The sequence below is a fragment of the Ranitomeya imitator genome, chromosome 5 (assembly GCF_032444005.1).
Source record: "Ranitomeya imitator isolate aRanImi1 chromosome 5, aRanImi1.pri, whole genome shotgun sequence".
In the NCBI taxonomy this organism is placed as follows: domain Eukaryota; kingdom Metazoa; phylum Chordata; class Amphibia; order Anura; family Dendrobatidae; genus Ranitomeya; species Ranitomeya imitator.
The window spans coordinates 98,646,359-98,668,154 of NC_091286.1; the positions used below are offsets into that span (position 1 = coordinate 98,646,359).

General features: G+C 44.8%; 1 protein-coding gene across 6 annotated transcripts in view; it reads left to right on the forward strand.

The window, feature by feature from the left end:
• The window catches only part of RRBP1 (ribosome binding protein 1), an 80,817-nt gene that overhangs the window by 25,762 nt on the left and 33,259 nt on the right, over nucleotides 1-21,796 (forward strand). For 4 of the 6 annotated variants that reach the window (XM_069768961.1, XM_069768960.1, XM_069768962.1 and 1 more), the window contains exons 2-3: nucleotides 9,128-11,254; nucleotides 21,366-21,514. In XM_069768961.1, coding sequence (XP_069625062.1) covers nucleotides 9,151-11,254; nucleotides 21,366-21,514 — 2,253 coding nt within the window. In that variant the 5' untranslated portion in view covers nucleotides 9,128-9,150. Of the gene's footprint in view, nucleotides 1-9,127; nucleotides 11,255-21,365; nucleotides 21,515-21,796 lie in introns of those variants that run through there. The other 2 variants (XM_069768964.1, XM_069768965.1) reach the window with 2 other exon arrangements.

Below are 21,796 nucleotides of genomic sequence, written 5' to 3' on the forward strand. Positions count from 1 at the left end.
GGGTAAACCGGAAGTTGCCTGGCGCCGCTCCATCGGTATATATCCGGAAGGAAAGGGGCATACCACTGCTCAAAGATTACCACCATGAGTGGAATAGAATAGTCGGTGGAAGAAATTTCACAGGCCCCTGTGACAAAGAACCCGAAGGAGCGCCATTCTTCAAGAAAATCCACGCAGCGCAGCAGCTCAGGATCCCAGCGTAGCAGAGGCTCTGGTGGATCCAGGAGGGAGACGGTGGTTCAACTGGAGGAGGCATCCTCAAAGCCACAACCGGTATCTTCCTCACATTAGGAGGGTAAGTGACCTCCGTGAAAGTGGAAATTCTAATAGGGGTTTATTGTTTCCTAGGGAAAGAAATGCCAGGGGAAAAGTAAACATAGAGTATGCCCGCTTTGTTCAGCAGATTTGCCGGAATCATGGGTTAAAAAACTCTGTGCGCCATGTATTAAGAACACCATTGATGAGGAGACACCAAGTTTCACATCTGAATTAAAAGATTTAATTAAAACCCAAGTAGCGGACGCATTAAAAAGCGTAAAAAACCGTAAAAGAAAACATAAAGAAAAATCTCCAGATTACAGCTCCAGCGAGGGAGATAGCTAGAGTGAGGATTCTGATAGCTCTACAGCTTCATCATCCTCCTCCGCATCTTCAGAAAGCGGTCGCAACTGTTTCCCAATAGATGAAACGGATGCTTTGGTAAAAATGGTTAGGGCGACAATGGGTCTGGCAGACACTCGTTCCAAAAAATCTGTACAAGATCTTATGCTTAGTGGCCTGGAACAAAAGTACAGAGTGTTCCCATTAAATGAAAAAATTCAAGCCCTTATAAAAAAGGAGTGGAAAAGACCAGACAAAAAAGTACTGTTAACACCCAAAAGGAAATACCCATTTGATGACCCAGCCTGCGCCTCATGGGGAAAAGCGCCAAAATTAGACGTCGCCATCGCGAAAGCCTCTAAAAAGTTTGCTCTGCCTTTTGAAGATATGGGGACCCTCAAGGATCCTATGGATAAAAAGGCCGATGTCTTCCTAAAAGGGTCCTGGGAGGCCGCCAGCGGGGGGCTAAAACCCGGTATAGCTGCTACGTGTACAGCTAGAGCACTAATGGTCTGGCTGGATCATTTAGAGACTCAATTAAAAAATAAAACCCCGAGAGAGTCTATACTGGACTCGGTGTCAGGGATGAGAGGTGCCGCTGCGTATTTAGCAGATGCCTCAATAGACTCAGTTAGACTGACGGCAAGATCGGCTTCCTTCTCAAATGCGGCTAGGAGAGCACTATGGCTAAAGTGCTGGCCAGGGGACCTGCAAACTAAAGCTAAGTTGTGTTCCATTCCGTGTGAAGGTGAATATTTGTTCGGTCCCACCCTAGACGATGTCCTCGAAAAAGCGGTTGATAAAAAGAAAGCCTTTCCGGGATTCCTAAATCAATCTTATAGGCGGCCCTTTCGAGGAAGGAGGTTCACACAAAGACGCCCCCCAAAAAACCAAAAGGAGGGGTGTGGAAGACAGAAAATTCAAAAGAGGAGGTTTCATGTTCAACAAGCCGGATAATAAAAAACAGCCACAATGAGGGTGTGCCCCAGGTAGGAGGGAGACTGACCCACTTTCTTCCAACCTGGGAAAAAATTTCTGGAAGTGCCTGGACTCTAAACATCATAAAGACAGGCCTAAGACTAATCTTTCACACAATGCCACACAATCAGTTTGTGGTCACACCACGAAGAAAGTCAGAGATCGAGCAGCTGAGTATCCAGAGAGAAGTTCAGTCTTCTGGAGAAGAAAGTCTTACAGGAAGTTCCGCAACAGGAAGAGACGAGGGGGTTTTATTCTCCGCTCTTTCTTCGAACAAAGCCGGACGGAACTTTCAGAGTGATTATAAATTTGAAACGACTAAACAGATACCTAGAAAAATTCAAAATGGAGACAACAAAATCATGTGTCAGATCCCTTATCCCGTCTTGTTTCATGACTGTTATAGACTTAAAGGACGCATACTATCATGTGCCAATCCATCCGGATTTCCGGAAATATCTCAGGGTTGCAGTAATGATACAAGGGGAACTGAAACATTACCAATACAGGGCTCTTCCGTTTGGTCTAGCCATTGCCCCGAGAGTATTCACAAAATTAATGGCGGAAGTAATGGCCCATATAAGGGAACAAAACATATTGATTGTGCCTTATCTGGACGACCTCCTAGTGATGGGCAGTTCCTCTCTACGTTGCAGCCAGCAACTAAACAGAGTGATGGTAGCCCTATCGAATCTAGGATGGTTTTTGAACCTGGAAAAATCCAGGCTTATCCCATCTCAAGTACAGTTGTACTTGGGGATAGTAATAGACTCAACAAAGCAAGAGTGTCGTCTGCCGGAAGAAAAAGTATCCAACATGATACATCTAGTGAATCAGTTGAGTATCTCTCCTCTGATCTCTCTAAGGAGAGCCATGTCCATACTGGGGTCAATGACATCCTGTATCCCAGCGGTACAGTGGGCTCAGAGCCACTCGAGAGATCTCCAGTGGGAAATACTAGAGGCGGTATCCCACGCCGGAGGAAATTTAGAAAAGCAATTAAAAATATCCTCTCGGAAAAAAACTTCCTTAGCTTGGTGGACAGACCCGTCCAATCTCAGGAGGGGGGTTCCATGGGTATGGCCGGTCTCGATAATCCTGACCACAGACGCAAGTCCTTGGGGGTGGGGGGCCCACCTAAACAGGCAAATTGCCCAAGGTCCTTGGTCAGTAGAAGAAAAAGACCTTACTTCAAACATGAAGGAGCTTTTAGCAGTTCAGTACGCCATCAATCATTTTTTAACATCCCTCCGTTCCCACCACGTGAGAGTACTGACGGACAACAGGGTGGTAGTAGCATATTTAAACCATCAGGGAGGGACGAGGTCTCAATCCCTTATGAAAGTGACAAATTTCATCATGTCACAAGCAGAAGCCAACTTGTCCTCCCTGACAGCCCTTCACATAAAAGGGTCAGAAAATCAAACTGCAGATTTTCTAAGCAGAACCCAATTAAAACAGGGGGAATGGGAGTTAAATACAAGAATATTCAAACGCATAGTGGATCTTTGGGGGGGCCCCGGATATAGATCTATTTGCAAACAATCAAAATCGGAAAACGGAGGCCTTCTGCTCGATAGATCCTCGGGGGAGTCCAGTGGCTATAGACGCGTTGTTAATTCCATGGAAATTCCATCTAGCTTATGTGTTTCCTCCGATAGCTCTAATTCCCTTAGTCTTGAAGAAAATCAGGGAGGACAGAGCCAAAGTGATATTGATAGCCCCGTTCTGGCCGAAAAGAGTATGGTTCCCATGGCTACGCCTAATGTCCATAGCGGATCCATGGGTACTCCCAGATATCCCAGACCTTCTGCATCAAGGGCCAGTGAATCACCCACAAATAAAAAGTTTACATATGACGGCCTGGCTTTTGAAAGGGAACTGTTAACAAAAAGGGGGTTTTCTTCAAATCTAATTTCTACCCTGCTGGCTAGTAGAAAACCTGTAACTACCAAAGCATACGGCAAGGTCTGGAAAAAGTTCCTATCCACATCAGCAGTTACTCTATCAGATCAGATGCCAATCCAGGAAATTCTAGAATTTCTACAAAAAGGATTAGAGAAAAGCCTGGCAACAAACACCCTGAAAGTTCAGATTGCAGCATTGGGTGCCCTTTATAATCAGGATTTGGCGGGGAATCACTGGGTAAAAAGATTTATTAGAGCATCTACTAGGTCCAGACCAGTTATACATCTCACCGCTCCTCCCTGGGACCTGAACTTAGTCCTTTCAGCACTAACTAAGGCGCCGTTCGAACCTTTATCTCAGGCTTCACTAAAAATAATATCTTGGAAAACCTGTTTATTAGTGGCCCTAACCTCAGCTCGCAGGATTAGTGATCTGCAGGCCTTATCAGCCTACCCACCTCTAACACAAATATTAGATGACAGAGTAATCCTCAAAACTGACCCTTCTTACCTTCCCAAAGTGGCGTCAAAATTCCACAGATCTCAAGAGATAGCGTTACCATCTTTTTGCCCCAATCCAAAAAACAAAAAAGAGGAGGCTCTACACACACTAGATGTAAAGAGATGTCTAACACACTATCTATCAGCCACAAGGGAGTGTAGAAAAGGGAGGGCTCTGTTTGTCTGCTTTCAGGGACCAAATAAGGGTCACAAGGCATCGAAAGCCACGTTGGCGAGGTGGGTAAGAGATGCCATCAAGATGTCATATACCTCTTCCGGAGAACAAGCTCCGGACACAATTAAGGCTCATTCAACCAGGTCGGTGGCAACCTCTTGGGCTGAACGTGGTGGAGCATCAATAGATCAAATATGTAGAGCAGCCACTTGGTCTTCCCCCTCTACATTCTTCAAGCACTATCTTCTCCCTCAGACTTAACTTTTGGTAGGAGAGTTCTTGAGGCAGTGGTCCCACCCTAAAAATTTTCATTCTTTGAAATTCTCTCGTTAGTGCCGTCATGGGGTAAGAGAATATCGTAGTTACTTACCGATAACGGTATTTCTCTGATCCCATGACGGCACCTGTATATTCCCTCCCTTCACGTATGGGTGTCCACACTACTTATAAATTAAGTCACGAGGTGTGCATAAAAAAAATAAAAAAATAAAATAAAATAAAAAAATGTATATATGTATATATGTATATATGCATGTATATATGTATATATGCATATATATATATATATATATATATATATATATATATATATATATATATATATATATATATATATATATATATATATATATATATATATATATATATATATATATATATATATATAGAGCTTATATAAGTTATACAGTTATATTTTGTTGTGTAAAAATAACCAATTAAGTTACAGCAGAAATTCCCTGCAAGGCTCTGTAAACCAACTGAGGTGGAGGAGAGGTCCCGCCTTTTTAACCTGTGGGTTTCCTGTCCCTGAGGGCGGATCCCTCTCTCTCGTTAGTGCCGTCATGGGATCAGAGAAATACCGTTATCGGTAAGTAACTACGATATTTTTTTTTAATCTCTTCCTAAGGACCGCTCCTCTTTAAGTGCCCCAAATTTTAAAATTGTAGTACAAGTTTTGCAAACAAAACATTCATGTACAGCATGACTCACTGAAAACCCTTTTTTTTTTTTTTTTTTTTCTTTTGCTTCTACTGATGAGTCTTTTTTTTATTTCCTCATCATGTCAATCATCCGTGATGTTCACATAACCAGTTGGCCCATATCTAGCACTGGACCAATGGTACAGTATGATATTAGATGAAACTGGTACTCTGGTTATTTTTGCATCCACTTTTGCACATGACATTTACATGTTTACCTATTGAAATGACTTGCAGATGTCTGGTCATTATACTCTAGCCCTCGGCTTACATAGCAATACGAGTCATTAGTATCTTCATGCAAATGTGAGGTTTCCACAGCATTACCACTTCAGCTGGAAGAACATGTGAGCCGATGCACACTGCCGTGTTTATGCCTAGAAGGTTAAACCTGAAGTGATGTTGGGAGGAATGTGATTTGGGCTTCTTTCACACTTCCGTCTTTTTGAAGACGTTGCAATGCGTCATTCTGTGCAAAAAATGCATCCTGCAAAGTTGCCTGCAGGATGCTTTTTTTGCACATAGACTTGTATTATCGACGCATCGCGACGTATGGACACACGTTCCATACGTCGTGCACTGGATGAGTCAGTAATTGGCAGACCGTCGTCACAAAAAAAAAGTTCAATGTAACGTTTTTTTGTGCGTCGCGTCTGCCATTTTTTGAACGCGCATCCGCGGCCAAAACCCCGCCCCCTCCTCCCCGGACTGCAGAATGGGTAGCGGATGCGTTGAAAAACTGCATCCGCTGCCCACATTGTGCAGTAGTTTCACAACGTCCGTCAGTACGTCGGCCCGACGCATAGCGACGGGCCCGTACCGACGGAAGTGTGAAAGAGGCCTTATAGGTGTTAAACTAGCCACACCATTTGCTTCCCAGCATTGTTTTTTTTTTTTTTTTTTTTTTTTCCCCTTTTATTGGACCATTGGGTGTGAAGCCAGGTTGTTCTAAAAGTATCAGATAAACTTTTGTATTTTTCTGTATGCATACTGTCGTGGCGGTAACTCGCACAAGTTCCCAGCGCTGTGCTACTCCTTGTGTTCGCCACTCTGCTCCGTCCCGTGTCAGGCCACCGCGCTGAGTACCTCATACAGCACTTCCAGCTCTGGTGCATATTCTTTCTGCCTCATCCTGGGTATGGGGTCTGCGGCCTGATCCGGCAGGAATTTAACCCTTCTGTATCATGCAGGGTTTAATTTCCCCATCCTATCCCCTGCCAGCAGGCGATATATTTGGCAGCTTTTCCTCCTGTTCCCTACCTGAACTAAGGTTCCTGACAGTCTCAGCAACCAGTTCTGGGTTATTTTGCCTAGACTCTCCTGTTACCAACCCGGCTCGTTTACCTGTTCTGTCTGACTTCTGCTCCTGAATCCGGCTTTCTACTGTGAACCCGTTCTTCTTGACTTGACCTTGGACTGTCTGACTACACTGCTTTCTTCATCCTCCAGTACTCCGCATTCCTGCCTTGACCTATACATCAGCTGCTTCAGGTGCGGGGGCTAACCTTGAGTGGCACCTGGTGACTACCTGCGGCCCAAGCCTATCCTCACCAACTAAGACGCTAGTGAATAACGGGTAGTCACTTAGCCATGCCCCTCCAGGATGAACCCGGCCTGTAGCACCGTGGGACCACATCCACCATCATCATAAGTTCCTTAACTAAAGTCTAATTGCAAAACGGTATTAAAAGTGACAAATAGAGGTCATCTTTTCATACACAACTTCTGTAGTATGATCTTTGTTGCTGTATTAATGGGGAACTGTCACACGGTTAAGTTACAGTAAATTTACCTACTCTTTTTTAAAGGGTTTTTCTAAACTTTTGTGTTTAGCTGCACACCCCTTCACTTATTTGGTGCTGTGGTGTGGGCACTCCTCTGTAGGTGACTGTTATGGTTCAGTAGTGTCCTCTTCCTACTCTAGTTATCCTGCCACTGTAATACACTTGGGTCTGTCATTGCTTGTTCTGAAGTGTACATCATTATCACTATTTGTTTAGAGATGGCAGTGCTTTTGAACAAACACATGACTAAGGTACCGTCACACTCAGCGACGCTGCAGCGATATAGACAACGAGCCGATCGCTGGAGCGTCGCTGTTTAGGTCGCTGTAGAGACGTCAAACACAGCAACTCCAGAACGATGCAGGAGCGATCCAGTGACATAACGGCGACTCGCTTATCGTGGTAGCTGGTTGTTAGCTCCATGTAAAACATTGCTGGCATCGTTGCTTTTGCTGTCAAACACGACGATACACGCCGACCTGATGACCAAATAAAGTTCTGGACTTCTAGCTCCGACCAGCGATGTCACAGCGGGATCCAGATCGCTGCTGCGTGTCAAACTCAACGAGATCGCTATCCAGGACGCTGCAACGTCACGGATCATTGTCGTTCTCAATGTAAAGTTGCTGAGTGTGAAGGTACCTTTAGAAAAGTGAGCAGTGATTTTAGGAGAACTGTTCTGAAAATGCAGTGTGGGAACATGTTGGGGCTGGTGATTTTTGCAGGACTGATAAAAGGACTGCAGCTGACAGGGAGGAGGGTGTGGTTTGCAGCTATCTGCAGTATAGAAATCAATAGACTAAAGGTACTGTCACACTAGACGATATCGCTAGCGATCCGTGACGTTGCAGCGTCCTCGCTAGCGATATCGTCCAGTGTGACAGGCAGCAGCGATCAGGCCCCTGCTGGGAGATCGTTGGTCGGGGAAGAAAGTCCAGAACTTTATTTCGTCGCTGGACTCCCCGTAGACATCGCTGAATCGGCGTGTGTGACACCGATTCAGCGATGTCTTCGCTGGTAACCAGGGTAAACATCGGGTAACTAAGCGCAGGGCCGCGCTTAGTAACCCGATGTTTACCCTGGTTACCATCCTAAAAGTAAAAAAACAAACACTACATACTTACCTACCGCTGTCTGTCCTCCAGCGCTGTGCTCTGCTCTCCTCCTGCTCTGGCTGTGAGCGTCGGTCAGCCGGAAAGCAGAGCGGTGACGTCACCGCTCTGCTTTCTGGCTGCCCGGCGCTCACAGCCAGACCAGAGAAGCAGAGCGCCGAGGACAGACAGCGGAAGGTAAGTATGTAGCGTTTGTTTTTTTACTTTTTAGGATGGTAACCAGGGTAAACATCGGGTTACTAAGCGCGGCCCTGCGCTTAGTTACCCGATGTTTACCCTGGTTACCGGGGACCTCGGGATCGTTGGTCGTTGGAGAGCTGTCTGTGTGACAGCTCTCCAGCGAACAAACCGACGCTGCAGCGATCCGGATCGTTGTCGGTATCGCTGCAGCGTCGCTATGTGTGACGGTACCTTAAAGGTTGGGTGGCTGGGATCTCGGGAATAAACTGCTCAGTCTGGAATTTGACTACGCATACTTGGCCAGGTTTTGATGGCGGAGTTCCTTGGAAACCTGCTGTACACTATGTAAAACAAAAGCTCTTTCAGCAATATAAGGCTTTCTTAACCGAAATCGGAAACCCTATTTAATACTCATTGTACTCTTGTCAATATGCTCTAAATGTTCCTTTTTTTAAATAGCCAACTCATTTTGATTCACATCTGATCTGGAGGCTGCATTAGGAGCTGTCTTGTGTATAATGGCAAACAAAATGGCACAGTGTTCTCACATGTTTTGTCAGGTAGAATCACAGACATCATAACAAACATGATGGACCCCAATATAGTCAATTCGTTCTCTTGGTGATGGTCCTTTCAAATTTAAACATACAAATCTCACCAATTTACATAGTTACTAAATGTTGTTGTGTTCTTTTTAATAGGAGGCATCTTGTACTGGATGCTTTCTCCTGGGAATGGTAAATACTAATAAAATGCCAACCTGCACATGACCTTTTGTAGATCAGTTTAATTTCCTGACATAGTCTTGGAATGTTTAAAAATGAGAATTCAGACTACAATTTTGCATAAGCATGCGCTGACTTTTTTTTTTTTGTTTGTTTTACTAAAAGGATACCCTTTTCTTTTTCAGGTATCTTTTAAAAGAAAGCCAAAATGGATATATATGATCCTCAGACGTTAGGAGTTATGGTGTTTGGAGGTTTCATGGTTATATCAGCCATCGGCATTGTTCTGGTGTCAAGCTTTTCTATGAAGGAAACCTCTTATGAAGAAGCTTTGGCTAAGCAACGTAAAGAGTATGAGAAGGGCCAACCCAAAATTGATAAAAAGAAGAAAGATAAACTCACAGAAAAGAAAGCAAAGCCAAAGAAAAAGGAGGACAAGCCCAATGGAAATTTAGCAGAGTATCAACTGACTGCGGAAACTAACAAGCAGAAAAAAGTTGAAGGGGAACCTCAGGAAACTGTGAGCTCTGTAACACCAGTTGTGTGTCCAGCTCTTGAAAAGGTTGTGCCTTCTCCAAAAGACAGAAAGAAAAAGCAGGAGAAGGTCCAGAAAGCTGAACCATCTCAGACTCAAGTTGCGGCTGTGACCAAGACTGTTTCAAAATCTCCAGTTTTGGAAGCCCCTGCCAAAGTATTGCCTGTGGTTGCTGTTCCTCCAGTTGGAGCCAAGCAAAGCACAAAACTTACTCCTTTGGGAGCAAAGCAGAACAACAAACAGGCTCCACAGGCTGAAGCTAAGCCGGCCAACAAGCAGTCTCCACGAGCTGAAGCTAAGCCGGGCAATAAGCAGTCTTCACAGGCTGAAGCTAAGCCCACCAACAAGCAGGCTGCTCAGGCTGACGCTAAGGCAGGAAACAAGCAGGCTGACTCCAAGGCGTCCAACAAGCAGGCAGCTCAGCCTGACGCCAAGGCTGGCAACAAGCAGGCTGCTCAGGGTGACGCCAAGGCGGGCAACAAGCAGGCTGCTCAGGGTGACGCCAAGGCGGGCAACAAGCAGGCTGCTCAGGGTGACGCCAAGGCGGGCAACAAGCAGGCTGCTCAGGGTGACGCCAAGGCGGGCAACAAGCAGGCTGCTCAGGGTGACGCCAAGGTGGGCAACAAGCAGGCTGCTCAGGGTGACGCCAAGGCGGGCAACAAGCAGGCTGCTCAGGGTGACGCCAAGGCGGGCAACAAGCAGGCTGCTCAGGGTGACGCCAAGGCGGGCAACAAGCAGGCTGCTCAGGGTGACGCCAAGGCGGGCAACAAGCAGGCTGCTCAGGGTGACGCCAAGGTGGGCAACAAGCAGGCTGCTCAGGGTGATGCCAAGGCGGGCAACAAGCAGGCTGCTCAAGGTGACGCCAAGGCGGGCAACAAGCAGGCTGCTCAAGGTGACGCCAAGGCGGGCAACAAGCAGGCTGCTCAAGGTGACGCCAAGGCGGGCAACAAGCAGGCTGCTCAAGGTGACGCCAAGGCGGGCAACAAGCAGGCTGCTCAAGGTGACGCCAAGGCGGGCAACAAGCAGGCTGCTCAAGGTGACGCCAAGGCGGGCAACAAGCAGGCTGCTCAAGGTGACGCCAAGGCGGGCAACAAGCAGGCTGCTCAAGGTGACGCCAAGGCGGGCAACAAGCAGGCTGCTCAAGGTGACGCCAAGGCGGGCAACAAGCAGGCTGCTCAGGGTGACGCCAAGGCAAGCAACAAGCAGGCTGCTCAGGGAGACGCCAAAGCGGGCAACAAGCAGGCTGCTCAGGGAGATGCCAAGGCGGGCAGTAAGCAGGCTGCTCAGGGTGACGCCAAGGCGAGCAACAAGCAGGCTGCTCAGGGTGACGCCAAGGCGAGCAACAAGCAGGCTGCTCAGGGTGACGTCAAGGCAGGCAACAAGCAGGCTTCTCAGGCTGAAGCCAAGGCGGGCAATAAGTCTCCCCAGGCTGCTCAAGCTGAAGCCAAGGCGGGCAATAAGTCTCCCCAGGCTGCGCAAGCTGAAGCCAAGGCGGGCAATAAGTCTCCCCAGGCTGTGCAAGCTGAAGCCAAGGCGGGCAATAAGTCTTCCCAGGCTGAAGCAAAGCCAGGAAACAATCAGGCTCCTATGGTTGAAGCAAAAATGAACAAGCAAGCTTCTACAGTTGGTGCTAAACCTAGCGCCAAGCAAAACGCCTCAGTCACTAATACTCAGACTCAACCTCCTAAAAAAGCTGAATCTGTTGTGAGCAATGAAGACCATATGCAAGAAGTGGCTCCAAAAAAGAAGAGCGTGCCAAAGAAGAAATCTGAGCCCAGTGAGTGGTGGTATCTTGATTCTTTTTAATAAAATGGTAAATTTTTCTGTAAGTATTGCTTATGTAGCCATTTGCTACTTCCCACTTTACACTGATACACCTCTCTTGAAGTGCTGTTGGGTAAATCCTGTAGATCAGGGTTGCCACCTTTTTAAATTATTTTATTTATTTTTTTCTGGACAACCTGACCTTTTTTAATTGACATATTGGAAAATCATAGCACATAATTCATTATAGGCAATACTTGACTACAGCCAGTAATTCTGACATGAAGAGAGTAGCCACGTTCACTATGAACTGTAAAATAATTAAAGGAGCTGATGCTTGATGGGTTTTTACCCACTAAATCTGTGTATATGTAGTGCAGTGTGTTGGTTAATATACTTGCCTACTACTGCTTCTTCTGGTGTCCAGCGCTGTTCTGCTGCTCTTCTTAGTGACATCACAGTCCTTCAGATTTGCTTCAGATTCACAGTGCTCGCTTCGTGACCCAGAAGTGGCTTTACCAATGTAAGCCGGTGGAGCGCCAGAATGAGGCTTTGTAGCCTTCTATTATAAAGAGACTTCGACTTCAGAGTGAGTCTGAGAAGAGGAGCAGAATGGCGCTGGATCCCGGAAAAGGTGTCAGTACTTAATCAATACACTGACCGTACACTACATACAGACAGACAGACAGACAGACAGACATACATACAGATTTAGTAAATAAAAAGACTTCATAGGATAGCGCTCCTAAGAACATTTGTTTTCATAAAATGTGTATATATAGGTGTATGGTATGTAGTGTGGGTGTATTAGTATACTCGTTTACTGACTCTCAGTAATCTAGAGCTGTCCCGCTAGTCTTCCCAGTGACATCGTTACAATTCAGGATCTCTCCAGCTCACTGTACACTGCATTTGTGAGCTGGAAGTCTTTTTTTTTTTTTTTAAATAATTATTATTATTATTATGACAGCCTACGGACCCGTGTTCTGACACTCCATAGATTTGCATTGTAGAAGCCACTTCCGGGGCACACAGAGCAGTGACGTCACTGAGAAGAGGAGCAGAACTGCCCTAGATCATGGAGAAAATGGCAGTAGTAGAGCATATTAATACACTCACACTACTCATACACACATTTAATGATTAAAAATCATTTTTTTTTTTTTACCCTCTATACAAGAGTTTCATTGGGTTGGTAACCAGTGTTGAGGATGGTACTGTATAAACAAACAAAAAATGTTTTTATTTTCTTCATTTTTATTGTTGTGCTTCTGTCTTATAGACTTAAATATTTAATTTGATATCTGTGCATACATATCCGTTTAATATCACTTTTCAGGCTTTAATTACTAGGAGACGTTGTCTGAGACATTAACATTATTGACCTTTATGAAATTGTACCTTTTTGCTTTCTAGTACAGATGGAGCTCAATAGTATTGCTGACATTATAACAGATTGTTCATGTGATTTATCAATGAAGTGTTCTACTGTTCGTGTGTATCTGAAGTTAATTCTGATATTGGCCTATGCATGACTACAGTAGAGCGCGTTGATGAACGGATTAATACGTTTTAATTTTGGTGACTTTAAAGCAGTTTTTTGTTTTCTCCTTTTGAACTGCCTTTACTAAATGATTGAGCTTGACTTAAAAAATGTCAGCTATTACCCACCCTCCCGCACTGTCCGGATTGTTGCCTACAGTCTGGCTTCAGCACTATTGACCCTACAATCGCTGAGCTCGGCAGCTTGTGCTGTATAAAGCTGAGCACAGTGATTGACAGTCACCCGAGCAGCGTCTCTGGACCTGGGGAGGGTGAGTAACGGAAGATGTTTTTATTTTTAAGATTTTTATTTTTTATTTATTTATTTTTTAATTTGGCTCTTATTTTTCTTAATTTTTTGTACATTTTGCGTTCTTGTTATCCAATTTGATACATAAAGGGCTTGTTCACACAGTCGATGTTTCGTGCCTGTTTTTCGTCACAAAATCCACACTAGTAAACTTGAATTCTGACTCATTGTTTTTAATAGGAAATTGGGCTGTAGTTGATACAATGACGTTCTTTCATGTGGGAGTTTGTAATTCACTTCATGAGGGGGGGAAAAAAGAATTGACCTGTTAAAAAAAAAAAAAAAAAAAAAAAAAAAAAATTTAAGACCTTCTTTTTTTTTTTCTGCATCAAAACCTACGATGGATAGCCACATGCAGATTAGCCCTATTGAATAGGATAGAACCGCATGCGGATCCATGGCTGTGTTTCAGCACAAATTTGCAGCAGAAATCCAAGGTTCAGCCATGAATTGCTGTGTTAAAATTCTTTCAGTTTCGACAACAAGAATCAGCTGTGTGAACACGCCTTATAGTATTGGAGGGGACTTCATCACATAGCGCCTGTGCTGCTACCTGGACCTCTTCCCATTTATCAAAAAGAACCTGTTCCAGTCCTGAGCTTACTGGTCCCAGCACTCGTGTGTCCAGAGTGGACGCACAACTTGCCACTTGGTGTTGATGTCTGTGGTCTCGTAATACTTGACCCCCTTCACGCCGCAGCCCATTTTCATTTTTTCGTTTGTTTTTTTTCCTCCGCTACTTTCCCGAAGCCATAACTTTTATTTTTCAGTCCACATAGACCTATGAGGGTTTGTTTTAATTCGGGACGAGTTGTACTTTTGAATGACTCTATTCATTTTACCACATAGTGTAGTAAAAAAAGGGGAAAAAATATTCCAAATGTGGTGAAATTGTTTCTTTGTTTTTTCTCAAACAAGAAACACAATTCTGACATTGTTTTTTGGGAATTCGTTTTTACGGTGTACAAATTGTGGTAAATGACCATGCCATATGATTCTCTCAAAAATATCCAGATTTTTTTTCACCACTAAAATAGTAATACTTAAAATTTTTTTTTTATTTATTTATTTTTTTTATGAAGTTGTCACCATTTTCCGAGACCCATAACATTTTTATTTTTCGTCCGATGGAGCTGTATGATGGCTTATATTTTGCGGGACAAGACTGTTTACTGATCGGGTTAATTGTTTTTACATTTTGATAGGCCTTTTCTGAACGTGGTGATGCCAAACGTGTTTTTTTTTTTTTTTTTGGTGGAAAAGGTGGTTGATTTGAACTATATATATATATATCTATATCTATATCTATATCTATATCTATATCTATATCTATATCTATATCTATATCTATATCTATATCTCTACTTTTTACTGATCTTGATAGCCCCCTTTAGTGGGCTTGAAGATGCGATAAGGCTAGGTTCACATTGCGTTAAGTGCAGTCCGTTGACGGCATCCATTACATAGCGGCAGTAACGCTATGTAACGGATGTGTTAGCGCACCCATTGACTGCCATTATGTAGTGCATCGCTAACGCATGTCATAATCGGCATGTGTTAGGCTACTTTCACACTAGCGTTTTCTGCAATCCGTCACAATGTGTCGTTTTGCAGAAAAAACGCACCCTGCAAAAGTGCTTGCAGGATGCGTTTTTTCCCCATAGACTTGTATTGACGACGCATTTGCGACGGATTGCCACACGTCGCATCCGTCGAGCGACGGATGCGTCATGCTTTGGCGGACCGTCGGGAGCAAAAAACGCAACATGTAACGTTTTTTGCTCCTGAAGGACCGCTTTTTCCGACCGCGCATGCGCGGCCGGAACTCCGCCCCCACCTCCCTGCACCTTACAATGGGGCAGCGGATGCGCCGGAAAAATGCATCCGCTGCCTCCATTGTGCAATGCGTTAAACGCTAGCGTCGGAATCTCTCCCCGACGCATTGCGATGGGGAGATTCCGACGCTAGTGTGAAAGAAGCCTTAGTGATGTGCCGTCATTCTGTGACGGACCCTCGGACGCAGTCTGCAGCATTTTTGGGTCCGTCACCACTAGCACAGAGCATCTGCGCGATCGCATAAACGCGATCTTTTTCGGCACTTGCGTTAACAGTCCGTTAGCGTATGTGCTGAACGGACTGCACTTAACGCAATGTGAGCCTAGCTTAATCCGCTTGTGCTATATGTTTCAGCATCGCTGCATATAGCAGAAATCAGTCTCCTTTTGAAGCTCTGTCGCAGGCAGGATTTCAAAGGAGCTCCACAATGACAATCACGGTGGTCATCAGCTGACCTTTAGCTGTGGAGACAGCCCATCGGTGACCCACGATCATGTTGTTGGCGCAAGTTAAATGCCACTGTCAAAGATTGACAGCGGCAATAACAGGTTAACAAATGGTTAGTGGCAGGTCATAGCTGTAATACACGGCCATTGGCTGTTGGGTATGGGGCGTACACCCGGTCGGGGTGTGTGTGTGTGTGTGTGTGTGTGTGTGTGTGTGTGTATGTTAAAGGGAGTCTGTCTGTCCAAACTGACAGTATAAAATAATCACACAGCCATATGGGGGCTATAGCCTGTATTCTGCAGAAACTGCAGTTACATTTAGTTTGCTAATTGGGGTGCTTGGCGTACTCTGGGTGTGGTCACATACACTGCTCCGCCCACTGGTTTTACATGTAGCGCCTCATCACTGGTAATTGACAGTAATCATTTGCCTGTAGCGAGCTCTGTCTACAGAGAGAGCTCAGATACACAAGCTCTGCCAATCATCCGTGTGGGAGGCGGGGCCGTGCAAAACTAGCAGGAAGAATTGTGCACTGACCCCGCCCCCGATGCTCTGATCCGCCTACTTGGCATATTTGATAGTTCTTTAGTTTCTGCGGAACCGAAGTAGCAATTTAGAAATCTAAGGGTACAAAACCGCGGTCAGTAATAGCTGCGGGTTGGACGCTGCGTACTTATGCAGCATCAAAACCGCCGCCGCCAGATGTTACAGCATAGTGGATGGGGATTTGATGAAATCGCATGTCTGCTGTACGTCTATTCGCACCTGCGGATTACACGCGGAAATTGACATGCGGCATCTTTCAGGACCCCAGTATATCAATAGAATGTAATGGACGTGGTAAATACGCACGGTTCAGTGAACACATGAGGATTTACCTGCGTTCAATAGGACACAGCAAAAATGCCCTGCATCCAAGACACTGCTACTTGCGTATCATGGGCACATGGCCTAAAGGTGCAATTTAGGGACTATACCTCCTACATGGTGATATGCCTAGTTTATAGTGTCAAACTCCCCAAAAAGTCTTTTTTCATCCATTTCTTCATTTTTTTTAATTTTTTTTAATTTTTTTATAAATCTATTTTATTGGGAATCAGTACGCACTTGGACGAGTGGGCGCTCCCCTTCAGGGCCGGTAATGACGGGTCAGCCACGCGGTCGCTTTCTGAAAGCCTCGGCCCACAATGTTCTTTCCTAACATAAATGAAAGCTATTTAGGTCCAGAATTACAAGCACATGTTCATTTTACTCTGTATTTGTGCTAATTAGATTTCATTGCAATTGTCCCATAAGACTTTGTGAAGGAAAAGCGCTCTGGCAGCGACCTTTATGACATTGGAGGGAATCGGAAGACAGAATGTAATATACTACATTGCCATTGAGAATGAAATGTATATTCCGATCCTGAACGTATAGGTGGAATCTAGTAAGGGGCATCTAGAAGATTTCTGAAAATATTTTTTTTCCCTTTAAATCTTAGGGCAAAATGAGTCGCGTTGTGTCCCTACATTGCAGAGAATGCCCCCCTCCCCGTTTCCTGGATGTCTTGTGCAGCATATAAGATTTCACGTGTTACCTAGACAATAATTCATGGTTTTGCAACAACATAGAAGCCTTTCATTACCGAGAAATCCCAAGTGAGACGTGGAGTGTAATATTTCTGACACTGTAATTACCGACCAGCTATTTTCAGTGTCGCATTGTACTGCTCCTCCAGCACCATGTGTGCTCCATGCTCCTTTTATTTACTACCAGCTCAGCTAAACAAGTCTCCAAGTAGTCAAAACATTGCGCTTGGTAACCAGACGGAGGTCTTAATTTCGCCACTTGGTCACCACACAAGACTTTTTTTCAACCCAAGTTGTTTTACATGCTTTTCCAAGACATGGAAATTAATTTTCCCAATGGCAACATTAATAGTACATGGAGAAAAATAATAAACTTTGTAATATATTTTTTTCAGAGAAATCCTACTCTATCGCTGCCAGAACAGACATTTTCATTCTCAGTTCATGGTTAAATCTGCCTACGTTGATTATTATTATTATTATTATTAATAATAATAATAATAATAATAATAATAATAATATTATTTATTGTTATAGCGCCATTTATTCCATGGCGCTTTACATGTGAGGAGGGGTATACATAATAAAAACAGGTACAATAATCTTAAACAATACAAGTCATAACTGGTACAGGAGGAATGAGGACCCTGCCCGCGAAGGCTCACAATCTACAAGAATACAGACTCTCCCATTGCTGAGATAGGAGGAGATGGCAGTTGGTGCTCATAAAGTTCTATGGAGAACTGTAAGTATCATTTCAGGAGACCTTGCAGCAGAATGTCTGCGTCTGCCTCATGCTGCTCCTCTTCTCATAGCACCACTGCCATCTCCTATATCAATAATGGTGGAAATCTGTTTCAATTTAGATTTTATGTCTGAATTGAGTTTGAATGATCAGTTCAGGGGTAAAATTCTCTAATAAGATATAATAAAGTTGCTTATTTTCATATGCATTTTTGATGTCTGCAATAAAAATGTAAAATGCCGATTTATACACTGCTCAAAAAAATAAAGGGAACACTTAAACAACAGAATATAACTCCAAGTAAATCAAACTTCTGTGAAATCAAACTGTCCACTTAGGCTACGTTCACATTAGCGTTTTGCATGTTTGCTTCGGGCGACGCAGCGGCGACGCATGCGTCATGCGCCCCTATATTTAACACGGGGGACGCATGGACATGCGTTGTGCTGCGTTGTGCGACGCATGCGGTTTTTTTGCCGCAAGCGTCGGGCGCAGAAAACGCAACAAGTTGCATTTTTCTTGCGTCCAAATTTCAGGAAAAAAAGGATGCATGCGTCGCAAAACGCAGCGTTTTTGCGTGCGTTTTTATTTGCGTTGTGCGTTGCGTCGCCGACGCAGCGGTGCACAACGCAAATGTGAACGTAGCCTTAGGAAGCAACACTGTTTGACAATCAATTTCACATGCTGTTGAGCAAATGGAATAGACAACAGATGGAAATTATTGGCAATTATCAAGACACCGTCAATAAAGGAGTGGTTCTGCAGGTGGGGACCACGGACCACATCTCGGTACCAATGCTTTCTGGCTGATGTTTTTGTCACTTTTGAATGTTGGTTTTGCTTTCACACTCGTGGTAGCATGATACGGACTCTACAACCCACACAAGTGGCTCAGGTAGTGCAGCTGATCCAGGATGGCACATCAATGCGAGCTGTGGCAAGAAGGTTTGCTGTGTCTGTCAGCGTAGTGTCCAGAGGCTGGGAGCGCTACCAGGAGACAGGCCAGTACACCAGGAGATGTGGTGGGGGCTGTAGGAGGGCAACAACCCAGCAGCAGGACCGCTACCTCAGCCTTTGTGCAAAGAGGAACAGGAGGAGTACTGCCAGAGCCCTGCAAATGACCTCCAGCAGGCCACAAATGTGCATGTGTCTGCACAAACGGTTAGAAACCGACTCCATGAGGATGGTCTGAGTGCCCGATGTCCACAGATGGGGGTTGTGCTCACAGCCCAACACCATGCAGGATGCTTTGCATTTGTCACAGAACACCAGGATTGGCAAATTCGCCACTGGTGCTCTTCACTGATGAAAGCAGGTTCACACTCAGCACATGTGACAGACGTGATGGGAGTCTGGAGACCTTGTGGAGAGCGATCTGCTGCTGCCTGCATCATCCTTCAGCATGATCGGTTTGGCAGAGGGTCAGTAATGGTGTGGGGTGGCATTTTTTTGGAGGGCCACACAGCCCTCCATGTGCTCCCCAGAGGTAGCCTGAATGCCATTAGGTGCCAAGATGAGATCCTCAGGCCCCTTCTGAGACCATATTTTGGTGCAGTTGGCCTTGGGTTCCTCCCAATGCAGGGCAATGCTAGACTTCATGGCTGGAGTGTGTCAGCAGTTCCTGCAAGATGAAGGCATAGAAGCTATGGACTGGCCCGCCCATTCCCCAAACCTGAATCCGATTGAACACATCTGGGACATCATGTCTCGCACCATCCACCAATGTCACGTTACACCACACTGTCCAGGAGTTGGCACACCATCTGCCGCCTCATCAGGCGCCTGCCGAGGCGTTGTAGGGAGGTCATACAGGCACGTGGAGGCCACACACTCTACTGAGCATCATTTCCTTGTCTTGAGGCACTGATGTTGGATCAACCCGTAACTTCATTTTCCACTTTGATTTTAAGCATCATTCCAACTCCAGACCTCCCGTGGGATATTAGTTGTGATTTATGTTAATAATTTTTAGGTTTTATTGTTTTCAACACATTCCACTATGTAATGAATAAAGATTTACAACTGGAATATTTAATTCAGTGATATCTAGGATGTGGATTTAGTGTTCCCTTTATTTTTTTGAGCAGTGTACTTAGAGTAACTGAAGGCGTATATTGAACATTTTAAATTTTCTTGGGTCATCTGGTTTCTCAGTCCCATGTAACCCCTTGTTCCCTCTCGCCAGATGGTGGTGGTGGGGGACTGGACAAACCTCATCTTTAGTCCTCCGTACACATTAGGTTAACATTGGGCTTACCAGAAAATATGAACTGATTGTAATGTGTATGGATGCCCCTATGGATGATTGACTGGGGAGGTAAGGATCCGTCCGATCTTGGATTGCTGAACCCTTTGTTCTCGCAGAGATGAGTGGACCAGACCAGATAGAAACTTGGAGCAAGATGGGTTCTCGCCAAGCATTGGTGAGGAGAGTCTGCCTATTCTCAATCTAAGCTGTGGAGTTTTTTTTCCTATAAATCGCCATCAAAGTCTATACTGATTACACATATTTATGGGTACACTCGGAATGGTGACCTTGAGACTAAACCTTCTTAATGGGAATCTGTCAGTATGATCACACCTCCCTAAGAAATTCTGAATGGGCATGTAGGTCATAGACAGTTGAATAAAATCATACTTTGATATCTCTAATCCGATGTCAGACAAATCCACGTCTTTCTTATATGTAAATGAACAGTTAAGATCTATGGGCCGGACACTGATCTCCCTGAGAATCCAGAGATTATTGTAAATAAAAGGGGTTGTTACTAGTGTGAGACATGTACTGCAGACTTTTGGCCATTACAGGTCTCACACTGGTAACTCCCCCTTTAATTTAAAACAATCTCTAGTGCAGGTTCTCAGATCAGTGTCCGGCCCATAGATCTAAACAACTCCTTTACATATATAAATGAAACAAGGTATCTCCTTATTCAGCTTTCTTTGACCTATATGCCCATATAGATGACTTGGGATGTTTGATCCTACTGCCAGATTCCCTGTAATCCTGACCATGAAACCTGTTGGCCGGGGAAGAAAGGAGCACCAACGCATCCTGCACAGGTTGCCATCTAGCCTAAGCTTGGCCCACTCTAAAGGCCATTAATTCCCAAACTTTATATTACATGGGAACTGCTGACCATTTTGCCTCTTCTGGGCCTCCACTACATCCATTCCTCTCTGTATAGAACTGGTGTGCTATCCTTACTGTATATTCACACATGGCAGATTTGTTGCAGAAACTTCTCCACGAAACCTATGTGTGGATTTACCCCTATGGTGAGAGTTGTTGCTGTGGACCAACAGATGGGAATCTAGGGTTGGGAGCACAAGTACAATATTGTAGTGTTTGTTTTTTTAAAAGGCTGTATTTGATCGCTGGAGGGCTGGCCCTCGGCCCTGTATATCAGCTGATTGCAGGATACAGCACCATAGTGTAGGAGCCGTTCTGTCTGGTATTACGTCATCCTATTGAAACGAATGGGACCAAACTGCATTATGGTAGCCGACCATCGAATAACTGATCGGTGTGGGGTTCCTAGAATCGGACCTCCACTGATCTGGTATCTATGGCCCATCAGTTTTAAAGAACCGGATAACTTCTTTAAATAAGATGGAAGTTGGGTTTTGTGATTTGCATCCATCTGACTTTTCTTCGGATCTTGTCTTGCAGTCTCCAGTGAATTGGACACTGCTCTATACCTCCCGTACAAGACCCTTGTTTCTACCGTCAGCAGTATGGTTTTGAGTGAAGGAGAAGCGCTGAAGCTCATTGAAATTCTGACCGAGAGAAACGGCATCAAGCAGGATACGTGGCACATGGTAAGGGCTCGTGGAGATGACTTTGGTTTCGATCGGTCAAAATATCGGATCTCACTCTGACCATTGTTGTTCAGTGGAGCAGCGCACATGGCGACTTTTTTTTCCTCTTTTCTTTTGAAAAAAAAAAATCTCAGTGTGCGCTGTTTTCCTCCAATATCAGATGGTACTCGACCATTAAAGCCTGTGGGTCCATGGTAACCATTGGACTACATTCCGATTTTCACCGACAGGAGTATCTGAGCCCACTCTGATAAAACTGTGTGTGTGACTGGCATAATCGGA